At 42.1% G+C, this 20,183-nt stretch overlaps 1 protein-coding gene across 7 annotated transcripts in view; it reads right to left on the minus strand.

The window, feature by feature from the left end:
- Positions 1-8,124: 8,124 nt before the first annotated feature.
- nhsa (Nance-Horan syndrome a (congenital cataracts and dental anomalies)) overlaps positions 8,125-20,183 on the minus strand; it is a 94,950-nt gene continuing 82,891 nt past the window's right edge. For 5 of the 7 annotated variants that reach the window (XM_049588921.1, XM_049588918.1, XM_049588920.1 and 2 more), the window contains 4 exons: positions 18,642-18,773; positions 14,869-17,670; positions 13,967-14,093; positions 8,125-13,743 (listed from right to left, as the gene is read on the minus strand). In XM_049588921.1, coding sequence (XP_049444878.1) covers positions 13,113-13,743; positions 13,967-14,093; positions 14,869-17,670; positions 18,642-18,773 — 3,692 coding nt within the window. In that variant the 3' untranslated portion in view covers positions 8,125-13,112. The remainder of the gene's footprint in view (positions 13,744-13,966; positions 14,094-14,868; positions 17,671-18,641; positions 18,774-20,183) is intronic. The other 2 variants (XR_007450252.1, XM_049588919.1) reach the window with 2 other exon arrangements.

The raw sequence follows: 20,183 nt of genomic DNA on the forward strand, positions 1-20,183 counted from the left end.
GGAAAGAAGGCAATGAGCAAAGAAAGAAGAAATGACCCCAAAAATTATCAAGAAACTGGTAAAAAGAGAAAATTAAAAACAAGAACATTAGTAAAAAAAGAAAAAAGAAAAAAAAAGAACAGAAAAAAGAATGGGAAGTTATAACTAGCAAACAAACAAGGAAATGACCTGGGAAAAGAGCTTTAAAATGATAATTCTGTAAAATAATTTTAAATATATAATAATGAAAATTAGAAATATAGTTTTTCCCTAGTTTTTTTTTTTTTTAAATAATTTTCTAAATAAATTAAAATAAATATATTTTGCGATTTGTGGAACATTTCTTCCCAAGTTGCTCGTTGCCTTTTTCCCAATTTTTTGAAAGAAATTGCACTATTTATTCAGGGTTCACAGGTTTAAATTAAATTAAATCAAATTAAATTAAAAACTCGTATAGTTAAAAAAGTGTTCATGTCATGTCAATCGAAAAATGTGCTTTATTTTAAAGCTTTATTTTACAGGTCTTTCTTTATTCCAAATAAAACCGCACACATCACCTTAAATATAAATACGTAGTTTGGTATTAATTATAGGGAAATGACAATGACAGTTGTTTGGGGGTTTATTATTATTACTATTATTATTATTACTACAGAGGAAGAAGATATGCTCATGGACAGGCGCGTCGAGCAGTTGGGAGTTCGGTGCCTTACTCAAGGGCACCTTGGCAGTGCCCAGGAGGTCAACTGACACCTCACTTGCTGCAGATTTAACTGACACCTCTCCAGCTACCGGTCTACACTCTAGGGATATAGGGACTTAAACTGGAGGCTACAAGGGTGTAACTTTACAATTTTACTACAAAGGAAAAAAATCTTATTTCTTTAACACAATAAACTGAATGACTTCCCTCATAAATCTTCCAAGTATCTATCTATCTATCTATCTATCTATCTATCTGATGAAATGTCACAGTGCATTAGAGTATGTGTGTGTTCAGAGTAGATTTTGTGCCATGTATTGGTTTGGAAGGAGTTATGGGGGTGGGGACATCCTGCACCATCTTACCCTAATCCATTTAATCCATTTAATTGCTATTGTAACTTGGGCAGTGGTTCCCAACCTGAAGGTCAGGACACCCACAAGGGGTCGCCAGATAAGTCTAAAGAGGTTTGGATAGGAAAGCAAGAAACATGCTGTGTATTCTTCACCACAAAATTATGTTTATTTCATCTGTATTTTATTAACTCTTTCTCCACGCCTTGTGATTTATTTGATTATTTTATATATTTAGATTATTTATATATATTATTATATTTATTAATCCCACCTCAGGGGACTTCACACATCACTGGGCGCTTAAGAGACAGAAACAAAAGAAAAAGGGAAAAACATGACTGAGTGATGAATAAAACTAGACAAAAAAATTACACATATATACGTGAAAAATACAAATAATATAAAGTAAAAATAGAATAATATAAAATCTATAACTGCTATAGACTCCTTTTACTTATACAGATACTATTCAATAATACATTAACAATTCCTTCATATTTATTTAGCTTTTCTTTGCATCCTACCTCCAACAAAAATGTCCAAAACCCTCCAGAGAGATAATTCAATCATAAACCTCCCATATATTATAATGAAGATAAAATCCCACACATTTAGGAGAGATACAGGACGACTCTAACATAAGGGTTTCACACTGTACTTTATTCTTTCATTTCACACAGTGCTCTCGGCAGTATCAGCCTGGCAAGTGGCTGACGACAGACACGGAGGAGAATGGAGTTTGGCAGCTGCGGATGAAAGTCTGGTAGTGACAGGCCCGGGTGAGCAGGATCCCCTGGGTCTCCATATCAGTCCCAGCCAGCCTCGGGCTCTGCCTCGGGGCCCCAGGGCCTCTCATTGTTCCGCAGGGAGGCTGTTTAATGCACTATAATGAGCCTCACAATATACCCTGGTGGCCTGGTGGTGACTTTGGTGTGGTTACCTCCTCAGTGTTCCTCCCCCACCCTGTCTGCAGTCAGTATTACTCACATGTAGAGATACAGCACATCAGGGCTGAATGAGCGGCTGTGAGGATGCACCGCACTGTAGGACCAGGACGTCTCTACCAAACCATTTATATCAGACAGATTTCCACCTTTAACGTGGACGGATATTCAACACAGGTGCTCTTGTCTAGATAATGCAATGTGTGGATCAGCTCCAGACTGTTTCTGGTACATTCATGTTACACATGCTGATAGGATGTGTCACTAGACATAAAAATCCCCAAACCAAGGCTGAATGATCGTTAACGTTACTCTCTCAGGACCCACGTTTATTATTACTACTTACATATAATTGAGTCCTCTGAAGGTCCTTTGAGTTCTCTTTGCATTTAGGGATGGTACACTAATTACTGGGGGCTGAATCTCCTATTTTATTTTGTACGTAATACATCATACATTTTTTTGTCATTTTATTTTGCTAATTTACCCTGATGCTCCTCATCTGTAATTGCAATTAAGTTAGTCTTTGGCCACATATATACGAACATGGTATCAGTTTAAAATGGGTTTTAAAATAAAAACAATCTACATAAACACAAGCCTTTTAGCAGCATTTTAGAATTAACCTCTGTCCATATTAACACACCTGAAATACCATATCACATGACTATTCACACACACTGGGTATGTGCATACTGAAGTAAACAGGAAGTAGATTGTCTACTCAGTGATTGGTTGCTTAGTTACAGAAAATACAGCAGAGATGGTAAAAAGTAAGATCAGAGATTCCTTTGGAGGTGAAACTGTTACTATAAGTAATATAAAAGCATGATTTATACTTATATACTCAGAAGTGTGACTACACATTGCAATGACGCAGACCTCCTGTTTATTTCTGTGAGCTGAAACCATTTCCCTCAGTGGAAACAAAGCTTTTATTTACTTTTATTTCACAGATAAGAAACAATAAATCGTGAAGACAGTAAAGCCTCCACTAAAATAGCATTTTAAGTGTTGTTTGTGATTTATCCTGGCTTCATATGAGCAGAGGAAATCTCTGCTAGTTCCTAGGCTACTTTATACAATGTAAAATGCCATAGGCTGGCGCTAATAACGTTAGCATTTTAAATTTGTTTGGAAAACGTGTTTAGTATGACAGTTGTTTTGTCGGTGAATCTTGTGAGTTGTAATGGAGACAAATTTTGTAATGTTACCTTTGTGAAATGTTGCTGTTGTCCCTGGTTTCATGCTAGGCTAATTTATACAATGTAAAATGCCATAGGCTTGTGCTAATAATGTTAGCATGTTGTATTTGTGGAGAAAATGTGTCCAGATAAAGACAAGTGTTTGTCTGTCAATGCTGCGAGTTATAGTGAAGCTGATTTGTGTATGTGTGTTTGAAATGGTCTCTATTAAGCCATGTTTAATGTGTGTTTAATGTGTGTTTTGAATCAACTAAACTTCACAGCACTTCACAGAATCCCCCACCACCAACTAGTGTTTTGGAGGTGTAACTGCAGAGTGACACAGAGAGACCACCGCACAAGAACAAATGCTAGCAAAGGCAAAGGCAAAGGCCACATGCGTAGGCTAAGGCTAAGGCTCTGCATAGAGCTGAGTATAAAAGTAAAAATCCATCTTTAAAATGCTATTTCTGGGGCGTCGGTAACTTAGTGGATAGTGCCGGCGCCCCATGTATAGAGGTGATGCCTAGCTGCAGCGGTCGCGAGTTCGACTCTGGCTTGCAGCCCTTTGCTGCATGTTGTCCCACCACTCTGTCTGTCCTGTATAATAAAGGCAAAAAGTCCAAAAAAATAATCTAAAATAAATAAATAAAATGCTATTTCTGTGGAGGCTTTATTGTCTTCACAATTTATTGTTTATCTGTGAAATTAAAGTAAATAAAAGCTCTGTTTCCACTGAGGGAAATGGTTTCAGCTTACGATTTGATGCAGAAGTATAAATCGAGCTTAAGTGACCTTGAGGAGATACAAGGCGGTCAAGGCAGCAGAAAATTAGGCATCTTTTTTTCGTCATTTTTTTTCCCATTGACCAATTGGATGCTTTGAGAGGTGGGCTTTCTGTGGTGGTCATGACAACTTTACAGTTGAAATGATGGAGTACGCTCTGCCTGGACATTTTAGGAACTAGATACTAATTACTGTGAAATTAAAATACCAAAAAAAACAGCAGATTGATTACACGGTAGGTTAGTGCGAGGGCGTGATGGGGTGGTTGCCTGGCAACAATAAAAAGGTGCATAAAAAGCTTTTTTTTTACTCGTGACATTCGATTGTTTTAAAAAAGGCAGTGTGCTTCTAATGAGATCAGGCCTTACCTTTGTTTTCAGACAGAACACAAAGCAAATTTTGGAGGTGGCACTATTGCATACTAACCCATTGAAAATATTTGATTCAGTGCAAAGTCGGTTGAGTGACAGTAAAAGATCTGCATAAAGTTCTGTGTCATCTGCGAATGGTAAAACACTTTTAATGACGTGGTGTTACTATATGGGATAAGAAAAGAAGTTAGATACCACTCCCACTCCCCCACCCATCTAATAATTTTCACACAGTCCCTTAAATCTGCAGCAAGTGAGCACTGAAAAGCCGTGTGCTTCTTTGAAGGTCTCATTTTGCCTTTGTCCATGTTCATCAGACGATGATTAAAGTCATGTTGGGCTGACATTTGCTTTTAAGGCCTATACAATATCTGCTGTACTGTCCACAGAGCCAGAGGGCGAATCATGACACAAAGCCTGTTGTACGACACAAAGACAAACACTCAAAGAAAGAGCGACATCTCTGTACTCAACCACCATCGAAGAGGAAAATAAGAATCCTGTTTTCTCTTGTAGACTTTTTGTGTGAGAAAGTCAATAAATAAACCCCCATCAAAGCTTGTAGGACATTTCCTTGTGGTTGGCTTCTGTAGAGCCGACCTTAGATCAGCTGTTTATTCTCCATCTGTGCACATTACATTCATATTATTGCGATACATCCCACATATTTCTCTTGAGAACGCAAACACTTGATTTCTGCACTCATGCCAAGCCACTCTGTCTCCAGTGTTAATCGAGGTCAGGGTTCACGGTCACTGTGCCCCTTGATGGGTACCCACTCGGGACACCAAACAGTCTGCGGCTTTGTTTACCTTTTTTTCCCCTTCTCTTACAGTCTCAGATCAGTTGACAGGCGCTCACTGAGAACAAGGCGGTTTTGTCCGTTTGACATTCGCCAGAGCAACAAAGAGAATTCACACTGACTCCAGAGCTGGAGCTCGACCATGAGTGTGACACAACACATGGGGAAATGACATGGTTAATGTAACCACAGCTGAGACTGGAGGCTGGTATGTGGAGTGGAACCAGCTCAGACTTGTTAAGTTGATTTCATTTAATAAAATAAAATCTCAGCTGTGTTATTCCTTCGCTCAGAACACAAAGAGGCCTATAATTTACACCCAATTTGCATTAAATTACCCGGCATATCCCCGAGGAGTCAGCAGAGGAACACCCTCTAGTGTTCGGCTACAGTCAGTGGAAGCTGTGTTGTTTGTTTGTGATTCAGAATATTGTTTAAAACCTCCATGTTGTTTTAAAAACACAAACAAAACACATAAGGTGCTTAAAAACATGACAGTGTAAAAATTATTATATAATTACTCTTAATTTGGTTAAGAATGCAAAATAAAAAGCTAATTTTTTGTTAAAACTATTAATTTTTATTGTCTTTTCTGATTCTATCATCCTGTCTTTTGTTATTGTGAGATTTGGCGCCATCTTGTGAATAAAAGCTGACACTGCAGCCAAGGAAAGAACACCAGCTCTCTGATGAGTGTTCGTCTTTGTGCCAAATTTAAACCTCATGCGGATAAAATTTGTATCGTAACAAGACAAAAGAAGCCACACAGGCCTCCAATAAATTTATAAGAAACACTGAAAATATTCCTCAGCCCTCTCATGCATGAATTGCTACGATCTATGTCAAGTTTTTTTTCTTAAGTGCTGAAAAGCATGAAAAAAATTATGAAGTTAATTTTTTAAAAGATGCATTTTCATGGAGTTTTTCCACATTTCCACTCGGGTGGAGAGCATGCATTGCGTTAAACCATTCAAAAAATTATATATATAGCATGTGAATCTGTAAAAATATATTCAAATGCTGTTAAACTAGTTTGTTTAAAACAAATTCTAATACTGTTCAAAGCCACGCAAAAGCATTGACCTTTGATCCTGACTCCTCAGCTCCTAGAAACTCCTAAATATTGTTTCTGTTACAAAAAGGGTACTTTACCAAGAATAACGAAGTTGCTGTAATCGTATTAATTGTAGTTGAAATATAGCCACGATGCATGATGTCCAGTTTGGTGGACAGATGATTAATTGTAATTTCCTCCTCAACATATAATCAGTATTTGGAAATTTAACAACTGTATTACTCCTTAGATGTTACTTGATATTGACAGATTTTACTTACCTGCCAGGGTCTGCTATTGTAGAGGGACTGGCTAGATATTCTTGAGCTGCACATTTCTTGCTTTCTGTCGGCCATCTTGGTTTTGAAAGATTTGAGCTGCACTGACAACACCTGTCCAGTGGGTGGCGGTGTATGTCATGACGCACCAGGGTCCACTGTAGTGACTTAAATGCAACTACAGCATCAAAACCCATGTGTATACAAGAAAATGGCTTTTAAATAGCTGATCACTGTAGTGGCCGCTGTACGTGAAAGGGTTAAGTGCACAAGTTTTATCTGCCCCTGTCAGTGTTTTAATATTCTACATTATTAGGTTCACATGCTTTAGGGTGGAGATCTCATGTTATGGTTGTAGCTGGTTGAGATTCATTTATAATAATGCATCATATTTTGTAAACTGATATGTTTTAATCTAAAGTAACTTTAGCTGTTAAATAAATGCAGCGGGAGTATAAAATGATTTGAAATGAAAATACTCCAATAAATGTACTTAGTTACATTACACGTGTTACATTTTTTCACAGGTTTAAGTTACAGATTTAAGACTTTTCTAAGATAATCCATCCACCTGACAGGTGAGGTGTATCAAGATGCTGATTAAGCAGTATCATTACTACACAGGTGTGCTTTGGGATGGTCACAATCAAATCCATCCTTCCATTTTCAAGTGCTTATTCAGGGCCAGGTCGCGAGGGCAGCAGGTTCAGCAAAGTACTCCAGACATCCAAGGTGTTCCCCGGCCAGATGATGCATTGTTCTGCTGGGAAACCTTTGGTTCTGGCATTCATGTGGATACCACCTGACATTTTCCACACACTCAATCACTGTTGCAGACCAAGTACCCCCCCTCATGGCAACAGTACTCCCAGCAGGATACTGCACCATGTCACACTGCACACATGGCTCAGGAATGGCCCAAGGAATGTGACAAAGACCTCAAAGTGTCTACCTGGCCTCCAAATTCTCCAGATCCCAATCTGAATGAGCATCTGTGGCACGTGCCATTAAGCCACCTCACAACCCACTGGACTAAATGGATCTGCCGCCAACGCACTGGTGCCAGACACTGCAGGACACTCCCAGAGATCCTGAGTCCATGCCTCCACAGGTCAGAGCCATGTCCGATCCAAGGAGGCCCCACCTTGGATTAGGGTACATCTGGGGTACCGGCACATCACAAGAATCCTTGAGCAGATTGGGACCTGGGAAATTTAGAAGCCAGGTCGACACCTTGAGCTTTGTGTCACGCTCCACAGGCCATTTCTAAACAGTTTGTGTAGTGTGGCATGGTGCTTTCTATAAACTCTCCAGTGTGTTCTGGGTCTGCCCCGGGGCCTCCTACCAGTGGGACGTGCCCGGAACACCTCTAACAGGAGGCGTCCTGGAGGATCCTGATCAGATGCTCGAACCACCTAAACTGACCCCTTCTGACGCAAAAGAGCAGCAGCTCTACTTCGAGCTCCCGCCAGATGTCTCCTCACCCTATCTCTAAGGCTGAGCCCAGTCACTGTTGTGACACCAGGGGGCGTGCTGACTCACTCCAAAATGTGCAGTTTTATGTTGAAAAAGAAAAAGATATTTACAAAACAAGGGCTACAGAAATGCATTTTATGGTCACAAACCTTAAAAATAAAAACACAGAACATCACCACAGACCCAACGAGTCATTTTCAAGGCAGTCACATTTATTTGTCTTCTTATACACATTTGCTAAGCAGCCTGTTGTGCTAGCACTTGGCTTTGATAGGATTTACTATGGGATTTCCACAATGCTTACTAAAAAATAAATACAAGACAAAGTGTTCCACAGCTCAAAAATATACAAAGGTTTGAAATCAATGTAAACTTTTTTTTTTTTTACAGAAGAAACAATTCAACAACCTCTGTGACATCTCCAAAAGTTATTGTATTTACACGTTTGTACAAAGAAAAAAAAATACAAAGCTGAAACCTACAGTATGCAGAGGTCGATGTGAAGTCCAAATGAAATGCATCTAGTACCATAAGTTACTGTGATTCTTCTTTAGTATCTGTTTCAGTCAAGTAAACGAGAAGAGATAAACAGTTTGATGCTGCTAACGTGTGCACGTCCTAGCCTTTGGCAGAAGCATCTACTCCACTCCTAAAGCGTACTCAGAGTGTAGATATTATTCAAGGAAAGTCAAACAGCTCCATGTAAAGGTCTATAAATATCTCCAGGTACAGCAAGAGACAGATGAAACTTCACAAACATCACTTTATCAGTGCAAAAAAAAAAAGAAAAAGAAAGAAAGAAAGAAGGTTGGAATGAAGGTTCACAGACGTAACCCTTTGTGTACCCTGTTACATGACGTTGCATCAGTATGGAGTGTCATTAAGGCCAAAATGAAGTTGATATTTACAGTGTACCTAAAGGGAAGAAATATGGCTACAGAGATATTTTTGCATAATGGCTGAGCACCATTGCTGCATCTATATACTTATAATATTATTGTGAATACGTGGGACGAAGAGTGCCAGGGTTACAACTAAACCTCACTAGTATGGAGCTGCAGCAGTGACAGTAAGTTTTGGTACAGAAAAATAAAACACAGGCACTGAAAATGACTTTATTTTGATATTTTTTTGCATTCTGATGTTTTCCAGTAACAATATTCTGATTGTTTCGGAGGTTTTTACAATGACGGCTGTTTGGTTTTTTTTCTCAGTCTATTCTTTTCAGTTTCAACTTTCTGTCACTGTTTTGGTGTAGAGAAAAACTGACAATGACAAAAAGAATGACTCCAGAATAAAAATAAAAACAAAAATTGCGAGGAAGACAATCCAGGCACTCCAAAAAAAATACACAAAACAGGGAAATATTAAAAAGCCTTTGTTGTAGAGGCTAAATCATTTAAAGAGCCAACATTATTCGACCACTGCAGGAATTTGTCAGGGCTTTAAAAACATTTGAAGACCTGCAGTGGTAATTTTTTTTTACATATTTTTCGGAGTGCCTGAATTGTCTTCCTGTCGATCCAGTTGTTTCCCGTTCTCCACGAGCACCTGACACGAGGTTTTGATCTACATTTGTATATCCTCCTGAGACGTGAACTTTTGTTTCGTATGCTTTTTTAATTTCTCCAAGCTATTTGGGATCAGTGGGACTTCATAAGTATATAAAATGAAACGTCAACGATAATAAATTCCCAATGTCTTTAAATTGGTCAAATTTGTTGTCATATCAAACTACGAACATTATTCATCATAAATAAACACGTTTCAACCATAAAATGTGATCAGCTTTTGGTCCATTTTTCTGTCAGGATCAGCTGCAGACTAACTTGGCAGAGATGGCCGCCATCTTGGTTTTACATGGATTAGTGTATTGTGCTCTTACTACCACTAGATGGCACAAAACGTGTCCACAATTGAGGACAACTGGTGAAAGGTCACGTAATCATATGAGGACACAGGGTCTCAGGAGGACATACAGAGCAACCAGTTGTCTGTCTTGTTCTAAAAATAAAAATCTGTTTTAATGCCCGTGTTTCCCTTTTCAACGCCAAATTCTACCTTTCAATGCCAAAACTTCCCGTCACTGTTCAAGCTCAGTACACTTGTAGCTTATGACTGCTCATGCCATCTTCTAATGACACTAAGGAGTTGCTTTCCTATTTGTCTCAGTGTTTCAGTGTCTGAAATAAGATTAAAAATGTATTCGTCTCTTATTAATAAAATAACTATCTGAATAAAATACGTTATTCCAGCAATTCATTGCATTTAAAAATGTCATTTTTAGTTTATCTAAAGGTGTAAACCAAATCAGGGAGTGTACGGAGATTTTCTGCATCATTTATAAAAATAAATATATTTAGATTGTTGTGACAGAAAATACAAAACCGTGGCAGGTTTTATTTTTGAAGGGGAATAGAATAGTAGAGCCCGACCAACATATAGATACTGAATACTGACATATCAGTATCAGCATATATGTTGTCCAATATGCACTGATATGAAAAGTTTTCCTTATTCAGTGTTATTAAATTCCCAATGAAGCTTATAATTTTTGCCAATTAAGTTTATTGTTAAACTTGAGGAATAATTGGACACATGCGTATGTACATAGTATTTAAAAATCGAGTATCGGTCGGGCTCTGTACCAAAAGACGAGCATTTGGTATGAAACAGTAGCAAATGCCACATCCCTAAATCCAGAATGATAACCTACCCCTTCATCCTCCATCAAAAGAATCTCACTAACACTCCACTTGCTGAGGCTCTCGCTGCTTCGTCACTTACTGTCTCTTGTTAAGATTAAAATAAGGCATATTTGATCCTCCTGAACACTTTCCACTTTCTGCCCCTTTCAACGATTCATAAACACACTGAATCAGCAAACCAGAAATGACCATTATCACGTTTTTAAAAAACTCCATGATCCTCCTTTTTTCTTTTACAGCCCTCCTGTTTCCCCACCTCTGACTTTTTGATCACTTTTTCGTCTCCCATGTTTAAACACCTGCTCCCTTCACGTCTCCTAAGATTGTCGAGTTAGTGCTTGGCTTTGACGTTTCCTGTCTCACCTCTAATTACTCATCTTATTGCGTGAGAATTTTAAAATGTTGTAGTAGTAATCTAACTTTGATATAATTTACAGCACGCTGTTAAAAGGACTGTGTAAAATATACAAACACGTCATCAGTATGAAGAGATGCTTTGAGGCTTCACATTTTATTTCCACTGCTGTTTCTCACACAGTGTTTGTCCTGATGATCAGTGAGGGAGTATCAAAAGTTATTTCTATAACTGGCTTGAAGACATGTTAAAGGTGTGTGTGTCTAGTTGCATAGGTATTCACAGAATACATACAGGTAATCTAATATATTCTACTTTTACAAGATAAAAATGTCAAACTGTGAGAGTTGCTTCAAAATGCTAGAGAAATCTGACTAATATTTAACATTAGAGGGACAGTTTGGGCTTTTTGAAGAGGGGTTGTATGAGATTCTTAACTATAGTCAGTGTGTTACGTACAGAAGAAGGTGGTTGGCACAGCAACAGTTTGGAGAAGCAGACAGGAAAACACACTCTCACTCTCATCAAATACAAATGCTCTGTCAGTGGCCTGCCATGTCAACATATGACACCCTATGTACCTTCCTGCCTCAGTTTTGGATGTTCAGGGGCAGCGTGTCGATTCACGCTCATCTCTTTTCAAAATAAACTTCTGTTTTCACAGGAAATGCACAGTTTTTGTGCATTCAATGCATAGTCTTTTTCAAAATAAACTTTGAATATAGGTTAAAAAACTTTAGTTTTTAGGGTTTCTTCCTCAGGTTTAGTCAACAAAAGCAAATAAGTACGTTTGTTACTAACTTTATATAGTATACATCACTAGCGTAGTATGCTACAGCTACTAGCACCCTATGTTGTTTTCAAAATAACTTGATTGACTTTTGGTTTCACACGGGACATGAACGGCAGTCTCCTGGGTAAATACAGAGTACCATAAGTTCCCCTCACCTCCCCTCCTGCCTGCTCCAAGTCGACTTTCTCACGCTTGATGGATGCTGCCACCCGGGGCATCTCATAACACCACTAAAGGGTGCCTCAGTGTGTCAGCGTCTGACGCCGATGAGCCGCCGTCCAAACCTCAGTTTTTGATGAGTTGGGAGTGAGACCGAGACCAGGGCTATCTTTCTTTACTGTCAGACATTCATCTCTCAGGGGGAACTTAAGCCAGACATCACTGAGAAAAACAGTAATTTAACATCACTGAACACAGGAGCTGCTGGTCTACCGCTGCCTCAATTGGTTAGTTAGTTAGTGTTAATTTGTGACTTTGGTTAGTTCAGATGCACCAAGGTCACACAGTAACACAAACACACTAACTGATCAAGGCAGCAGTAGACGAGCAACTCCTGTGTTCAGTGATGTTAAATTACTGTTTTTCTCAATGGAGTCTGGTGGCTTTGAAGAGAGCATAGATGGGAAAGGGAAGCTGTTAACATTCCCCCGTTGGCAGTACTCTAAAAATACTGCACACTTAAACTGACATTGAATATTTTAGGTGGCTGAAATACGTTTTGCTGCTGCCCCTGTCCACAGCAGTACACTGCTTTGCTTCTGTGTCAGTACTCCTGTCTGCTTCTCCAACCTGGAGCGTGCCGACCGACATCTACTGTAGGTAACACACTGACTATGTATAAGTGCCTCATGCAGCCCTATTTCAAAAGAGATGAACTATCCCTTTAATATACTATAGCAGGACTAAAGGCAACCAGTTGTATGTGTTTGTGCCACAAACTAACCCAAGAGTAGTTTTCTGTAAAATGTTTTGCTCATGATTTCTATATGTTTCTAACTAAGCTGGTTCCCTGTTTCTAATGCTCCATGTTCAGATCATGAGGATATTTCTTTAGAGCTACTGTGTGTATAAAATATTTTTGAACACAGGTAAAAGTGTTTAAAGTATCCACAGAATAACCAAAAGGAAACATCTATAAAACTCAGCCACAATTAGTAAATTCATGATTATTTTCTTAAACAAAACCCCTACTGTTCTGCATACGTTAACATTAACCTCACCACATCTCATATATATTAGAACTCATTCTGGTCCATTTTGTTTTTTTTTTCACTGTAAACTAACAAAATAATTTCATACCTTCCGACACCTCTACTCTGTTTCCTACGTGGAGCCCTGTGATGAGCGGTCGTCATGAGGACTCCCGTCTGAGTTCTCTGTCTCGCCCTCAGAGATCGCCTGCATGGGCGCTGAGTACAGTCTGCTGCGCATGCCGTATCGGCTGCTGTTGGCGGGTGGGGGGATTCTGGAGCGGCCCTGCCTGGAAGCTGCGGATGTGGAGAAGGATTTCGGGGAGAAGCCCTCAGCGTTGGCTTTGGGATAGGGACTGGAGAGCTGATCTGGTCCTGATTGGTGCTGCTGATGTTGCAGGGGAGAGGCGGGCTCCTCGGGCTGTCTTGGCGACTCCATCAGGGAGTCTCCAGGAGATTTAGGAGAGATGGGGCTCTTGAGGATCTCTGTCGCTGACATGCGGTAACTTGACTCGGAGCGACTGCCCTTTTTGAGCAACAGGAGTTTGAATTCCTCGTTGGAGGTGCTGGACTTCTTTGCATTCCTGTAGATGGGACCGGAGACTCTGTGCAGGCCTGGTGGGGTGACAGCGGAGGAGGGGGACACCAGTGAGACGGGGGAGCTCACGGTGCTGCTGGGTGGCGTGTTCCCTGACGCAGCACTAAGCCGGTTCCTCACATTCAGCTCAGTGGAATCCTTCCTGCCCAACACTTTCCTTTTGGACCTGGAAATGAAGAAATTAAGAATCTCTGTTAACTGCTGTAGATGTGACTAATGTTGGCCACACACTAGAAGAGTTTGGAGAAACTTTTTAATGACTTGAGTCTGAAGTTTTGTGCCAGTTCACCTTCTGGGCACCACCAAGGTGCCCTGCAGCAACGCACTGTAAACCCCAATTGCTCCAGACGTCCTCCTTCTCACTTTAAATGTGGCTCTTATGTGCTCACCTGTGAATCATAGCAAACAGATCCTCAGTAGTCCGAGCCTTGGTGGGGGACAGAAACACGCTGTCATCGTCTGGCCTTGATTCATCACTCAGAGGCGACACTGCGTTGTCACTGGGTGAAGAGTCTGCTAACAGAAATTAACATGTTCAGTTTTGGCACAAAAATAATTGGTTACAGTCAGGAAAAGATCATGTTTCAGCATAAAAAAAATTCACGTTCGGTGGCACAAAAGTTGCTGGAAAAGCAGAGACGGGTCTGTGAAAAACACCGAGGTTTGGTTGGAGAAATGCGGCTGGGAAATGTCGTGATGGGTCACCAAAAAACGACCAGATTGGATTTGAACAGTGTCACTTAAATCAGTGGTTCTCAAATGGTGTGCCTTGAGATTTTGGCTTGCCCTTTGGAAAACCACTGATTTAGGTGACACGCCATCCGCTGTCCCCTCCACAATGACAAAAATGAGCTTATATAACATTTATAACATTTCCCTCTGGTGATTGGGCTGTAGAAACACCAGAAACAAAGGAAAGGTCAGAAAACAGCAGCTTTAAAAACAAATACACAATTCTGTGTTGCATATGTTTTTTTTCTTTCCTGTGAATCTTCATGTGACCCTTCAGATTTATCATGCTCTGCACAGTTTACAACATCTGTGATCCTGTACATCAGGGGTTTCCCAGCCGTTTTTACTCCACAGGTCATTATAGATTGATAATTTCATAGTGGACTGGTCGGCTGCTCACAAGTAAGCCTTGATACTGAGCAAGAAACTGACATAACTGACAGAGAGAGACAGCAGAAAGTAAGAGAAAAGACATTCAAACAAAAACTAATAAGTAAGTACAAGACAATAAAACTAGCAAATGCTCTGAGACTGAATGGCGTGAACAGTGAGTGTCTACCTTTACTGAAGTAATCCTCTGTCTCTGCTGTGGACTCATCCTTGCCGTCCTGGGAGGCACTCTCGGCTGAAGCACCTGACGACTCATGTTCCACATCTCTGCTCCCGTCATCACTGATCGAGCTCTCTTGCAACGCCTCTGATTGGTCAGTAGCAGGCACTTTATCAAGACCGTTGGATCTCTGTGGTGAACTTTGCTGAACAGAGAGACCTGGTGCTTCTTCTTCAGACGGCTCAGTTCTCTGCTGATCTACAGGCTCCGACTGCGAGCTGCAGACAGCTGTTTCTACTACCTCTCTGCATGCCTCTCCTTCATGACCTGCGGTCCTCTCAGGGATGTCTAACGACGGCTCTGACTGCAGCGTGAATGCCGTCATGCTCTCTAAAGGAGCCTGCTTGTTCCTCATCTCATTCTGACATGCTGCTTCTCCGTCTGTGAGCTCTTCGTTTGAGGTAAACACGGACTCATACGACCCCTTGGCGGGTGTGTGATGTGAGTTGTGTAACAGGGGACTCTTGAGCTCTACAGATTTACTACAGGAAACAGTGCTAGTTAAGTTCACAGTGGGACATTTGAGTCTGGAAGTTGTTTTGTCCTCGTGGCTTCCTTCATGTTCCTTATTGATGGATCGGAGCTGTACTGAGTGCAGCACTGAGGGTGTGATGGACATGGGGTGGGCGTTAAACACCTCTGAGTTAGGAACAGCGACAGGTTTGGCTGTCACTGCAGCTTTTTGTTTGTTTTGGTGAAGCATCTGAATCTGCGTCCTGTACGCTGAAGCCTTGTTGCTGCTGACACTGTGAAGGGCACTTAAGTCGAGGTGGGTTGGAGGGATTACTGGCAGCTCCAGGTCTCTCTTCGAGGAGGAGGACAGCGACTGCAGCGACAGCGACGAAAGAGAGGACTTCCTCTCAGGGACTTTGGGCTTCCTCTTGCCGCTGGATGGTGACAGCGGTCCAGGAAAGAAGGCGGAGGGGAAGGAGGAGGTGGGGGTTTCTGACTGACTGGAGTAGCCGCTGGATGGGCTGGCCAGGCCTGCCAGCTTCTCTGGAGACTTGAGCTTGAACTCTCCCTCCACTGATGGAAGTGAGGGGGTGGTGGCTCTGGAGTCGGACTGGGACGTCTGAGACTCGGAGCTTTCCTGTGACTTGATGCATTCAATGACAGTTGTACCTGTTGCTGTGCTAGAGTTCGACAAAGATCGGTATGGGTCACTGGATTTTAAATCGTTCAGGAGCCACAGATCTGCATAGTCTGACTGTACAACCCCCTCATCCTTAAACGAATGTGCATCTGTGGAGCTAAACACACCTAAGTCAGGTAGATCAGCTGACTCCCCCCACACCACAAGGGGCTCTCTGACTAGTGAAGAGTTTTCTATATGACTTTGAGAGCCGGATAAAACCAGCTGCAGTTTCCTATCCTTGGAAGTCAGTGGAAGTTGCTGCCCGCACGAAATCTTTGGTTCTTTATTGTCAGGGATGTTTCCCTCACTGCATATTTTTCTTAAGGATGAACTCCTCCTAGGCGGACACGGCTTCGCCTTTGGTTTTCTTAAAGAGAGGCAGCGCCTCCCCAGAGTCATGTGACCACTTGAGTCAGACAGGCCGCAATCAGAGCCCGAGGCTGCATAGTTATAAGTGAAGCTTTTGCTACCTTTTATACCACAGTCAAAGTGCATTGAGGTGTAGTAGCCTTCAGTGTCTACGGAGTAGTGTGAGACGGTGTCGGCTTTCTCCGACGGAGGTTTGTCAGAGTAGCTGCTCTCGCAGGTGGCCATGCTGGTGAAGCTGGGGCAGCCCAGGCTGCTCTCAGCCTCTCTGCTCGGCTCAGGGCTGAAGTCCTGTGAGCGTGCAGGGTCAGAGTGGGAGTAACTCCACTCCCCCTCGATGGGAGTGCTGGACCCTGCTTCCTCTAATATGTCCATAGCTGTGGAGGAGAAGGAGCCCGCCCGCTGGGTCCTGAGACCCTGGTAGTGGTCCAGCATGAAGCTAGTCTGGTCATCGTTGGCGTGAGTGGCGGCGTTGAGGGAGAGCTCAGAGTCACAGTGTGAGGAGCCTGTCAGAGGTGGAGAGGCTGCTGGGGGGATTGTCTCTGAGGTCTGTGAGGGGCAGGTGGAGCTGCTCCCGCTCCAGTTCCCACTCGAGGACTGGTGGTCCTCCTTATGGTCCATTTGTCCTCCCAGCACCCCTGCAGCTGAGACAGAATGGACGGGGCTACTGAAGGTGTCCGAGCTGGATGAGATCTCACAGCTGCCCATGTCGGCCTTCCTGGGCAGTTGGGATCTGGTCCTCTCCATCCAGCTGCGCTCCGGACTCTCTGACAGCTGCGTGTACTTGAGGCCCAGCTGGCGTTCAGACATGGCCTGATCATCCGTGCTCTCTTCTTCATCCTTCAGAATCAACTCTCCAGGTCCCGGCAGGAAGTCCTCAGCATTAAAAGGGGAGAGCTCCTCCTCATCGTCGTCGCTGTCGTGATGCCCGTTGTCTATCATCCGGCTCCCGTCTCTGGGCAGACTCCGGGAGCGCAGGCGTGCACCCACAGAGGCGGAGAACATGGCGTCAGCGCTGTCTGGCAGGCACAAGATGTTGCCTGCAGAGTGGGAGAGGGAGAGGGAGACTCCCTGGCCTCTCTGGGCCCTGATCCTCCTCCGAGACGGCGCTCCTGAGATCAAAAAATCTTCTGTCTGGCAACCTGAGTCTCTGGTGCTGAGATGGCTGGCCAGCTCCTCGTTGGAGGGAGTGATGGGACTGGCATGAACTATCACAGTCCGCTCTCTGGAACCAGGAGAGTCATCAGAGTCTGGAAGAAGAAAGAAACACTAAACGTTAGAAAACGCAATTAAGTCTCAGATACAGCTATAGAATAAAAAATGAATGAAAATGGTGGCCGGCACGCCTCCAGTTTGGAGAAGCAGGCAGGATGCACCGCCTTGGGAGCTCAGCAATGTGATTTCCAACCAGACTCCAAAACAGTAATTTAACATCACAGTACACAGGAGCTGCTGCTCTACTGCTGCCTCGATCAGTGAGTTTATTTGTGGTGTTGTGTGACTGGTGTTTTAAAGGGTTAGTTTGGATTCAACACAGTCACACAGTAACACAAAAAAACTCACAAATGAGGCAGTGGTCGTCCAGCAGCTCCTGTGTTCAGTGAGCTTAAATTAGTGTTTTTCTCAATGGAGTCTGGTGGCTTTGAGGAAAGCATGGATGGAGAACATAACACATGACTAAGGCGAACAACCTCACACAACCTCACTCAAAAAAATCTGAACTATCCCTTTAAACTTATTTCTCTGTATCTCAGTGTCATTTCCCATCTCTTTCTCCTCTCACTTCCTGTCATCTCTCCACTCGCCTCTGGCTAATAAAAGCATGAAATGCCCCAAAATATCTTAAAAAGCAGAACGCACTAACACTGAGAATAAGCCTCACAAGCTGACGTCTCTCATATTTACATTGACATACTATAAAGCTGATCATTCTGCTTTTCTTTTACAGTTTACTGACATGGATAAAATCTGAACACAAAATGACACATACAATTGTGCCACTGTCTTTACAATTAATGTGATTTAGACCTTTAACACCAGGATGTCAACAGTTACAGTTTAAGACTTTTTAAGGACCTGCAGCCACCCTGAACACAAAACCCTTTTATTTAAGTGGCAGCAAATAACACAAACTTTTATTTCACTTTAACAGTTTGCATCCGTCTTTTTAAGTCTTTGTGACAGACAGGCAAGAGTGTGATGATCATGATGAGCTACATACCTAAATCTTGCTGCACCTGTCGGGGAACGCCGGCGACAGTCCTCCGTCTCCTCAGCTTCCTCCTCCTCTGAAGCACAGACTGCGAGTGAACGAGCGAGCAGCGCACACTAGCATCTCTGTCAAAGCCAACGCCTGCAACAGAGACGGGACATCTGAGGAATCTTTGATTAGCAGCAACCGCAGCGTTTTCCTTCTTCAACTCTCACGCTGTCTTGTAAAAAAAAAAATAAAATCTGTAACACTCTGCTGAACTAAATTAGATGTTCTACAAAAATAGCAGTGAGGAGTCGAGGACAGATCTCTGATGGAGCTTAAAGCCACAGTAAGACAATCTAATCTGGGTGCTCAGAGTAAGATATGGAGTTATTAATTACTTGATGTTGTTTAAGCTGCTGAAAACATGCAAAATAAGTCATATAACACAACAGATAACATCAGTATGTTGATGTCTGTACAAACCAAAAGACAACTCCTGCTCTGTGCTTCAGCTGTGTTGTGTTTCCTCCTTGTTTGCCTCCCTCAGTTGACGTTATGACTATCATGTGATAGCAGGTCAGGCCTTTCAGCACCATAGCAATTGCTGGACTTTGCTTACAATGTGCATTTTTCCCCTCAACTGTGTCTGACTCAGCCAGTGTTGGCGTACAACTCTTCTTTTGAGTCAATGTGAGCGAGAGTAAATTACATCGGGGCAGGCCTTTTCAACAGTTCGCACAGAACTAATTGGCATTCATGTCACAGCATCTCGCCTCGCAATCACAGGCACAAAGCGCTGAAGCATGAGAAAGAAAGTTAACGGGGCTCAAAGCATGACTTGCACATGGAGAGAGATTCTCTGTGGCAACACAAGACTTTGATACTGATGAGGGTTTATACTTAATTGTAACATTTCCAAATTGCTTGAAAATATTTCTTTTTTTTTTGTTATGTGTGCAAAGTGGACTACAAACAACTGTTTTACTGAGGAGAACAACAGTATGTGCAGTCACAGTTTGACTTTTTGGGAAACACGCTTTTCGCATTCTTGCTAACAGTTAGCTGAGAAGATAGATACCACTCTCATGTCTGTGCACTAAATGGAATGGTTAAGCTAGCTTAGCTTAGCATAAAGACTGGGAACAGAGGGAAACAGCTAGCCTGGCACTCTCAAATGTTTAAAAAATACACTAATTCGCCTTCTTGCTAACAGTTAGCTGAATAGATCCATACCACTCTCATGTCTGTGCACTAAATGAGACGCTATGGCTAGGTGATGGTTAGCTTAGCATAAAGACTGTAAACAGAGAGAAACAGCTAGCCTGGCACTCTCAAATGTTTAAAAATACACTAATTCGCCTTCTTGCTAACAGCTAGCTGAGATGATCCATACCACTCTCATGTCTGTGCTCTAAATGAGATGTTATGGCTAGGTGACAGTTAGCTTAGCTTAGCATAAAGACTGGAAACAGAGGGAAACAGCTAGCCTGGCACTCTCAAATGTTTTAAAATACACTAATTCGCCTTCTTGCTAACAGCTAGCTGAGAAGATCCACATCACTCTCA

The sequence above is a fragment of the Epinephelus fuscoguttatus genome, linkage group LG10 (genome assembly GCF_011397635.1).
Source record: "Epinephelus fuscoguttatus linkage group LG10, E.fuscoguttatus.final_Chr_v1".
NCBI classification, from domain to species: domain Eukaryota; kingdom Metazoa; phylum Chordata; class Actinopteri; order Perciformes; family Serranidae; genus Epinephelus; species Epinephelus fuscoguttatus.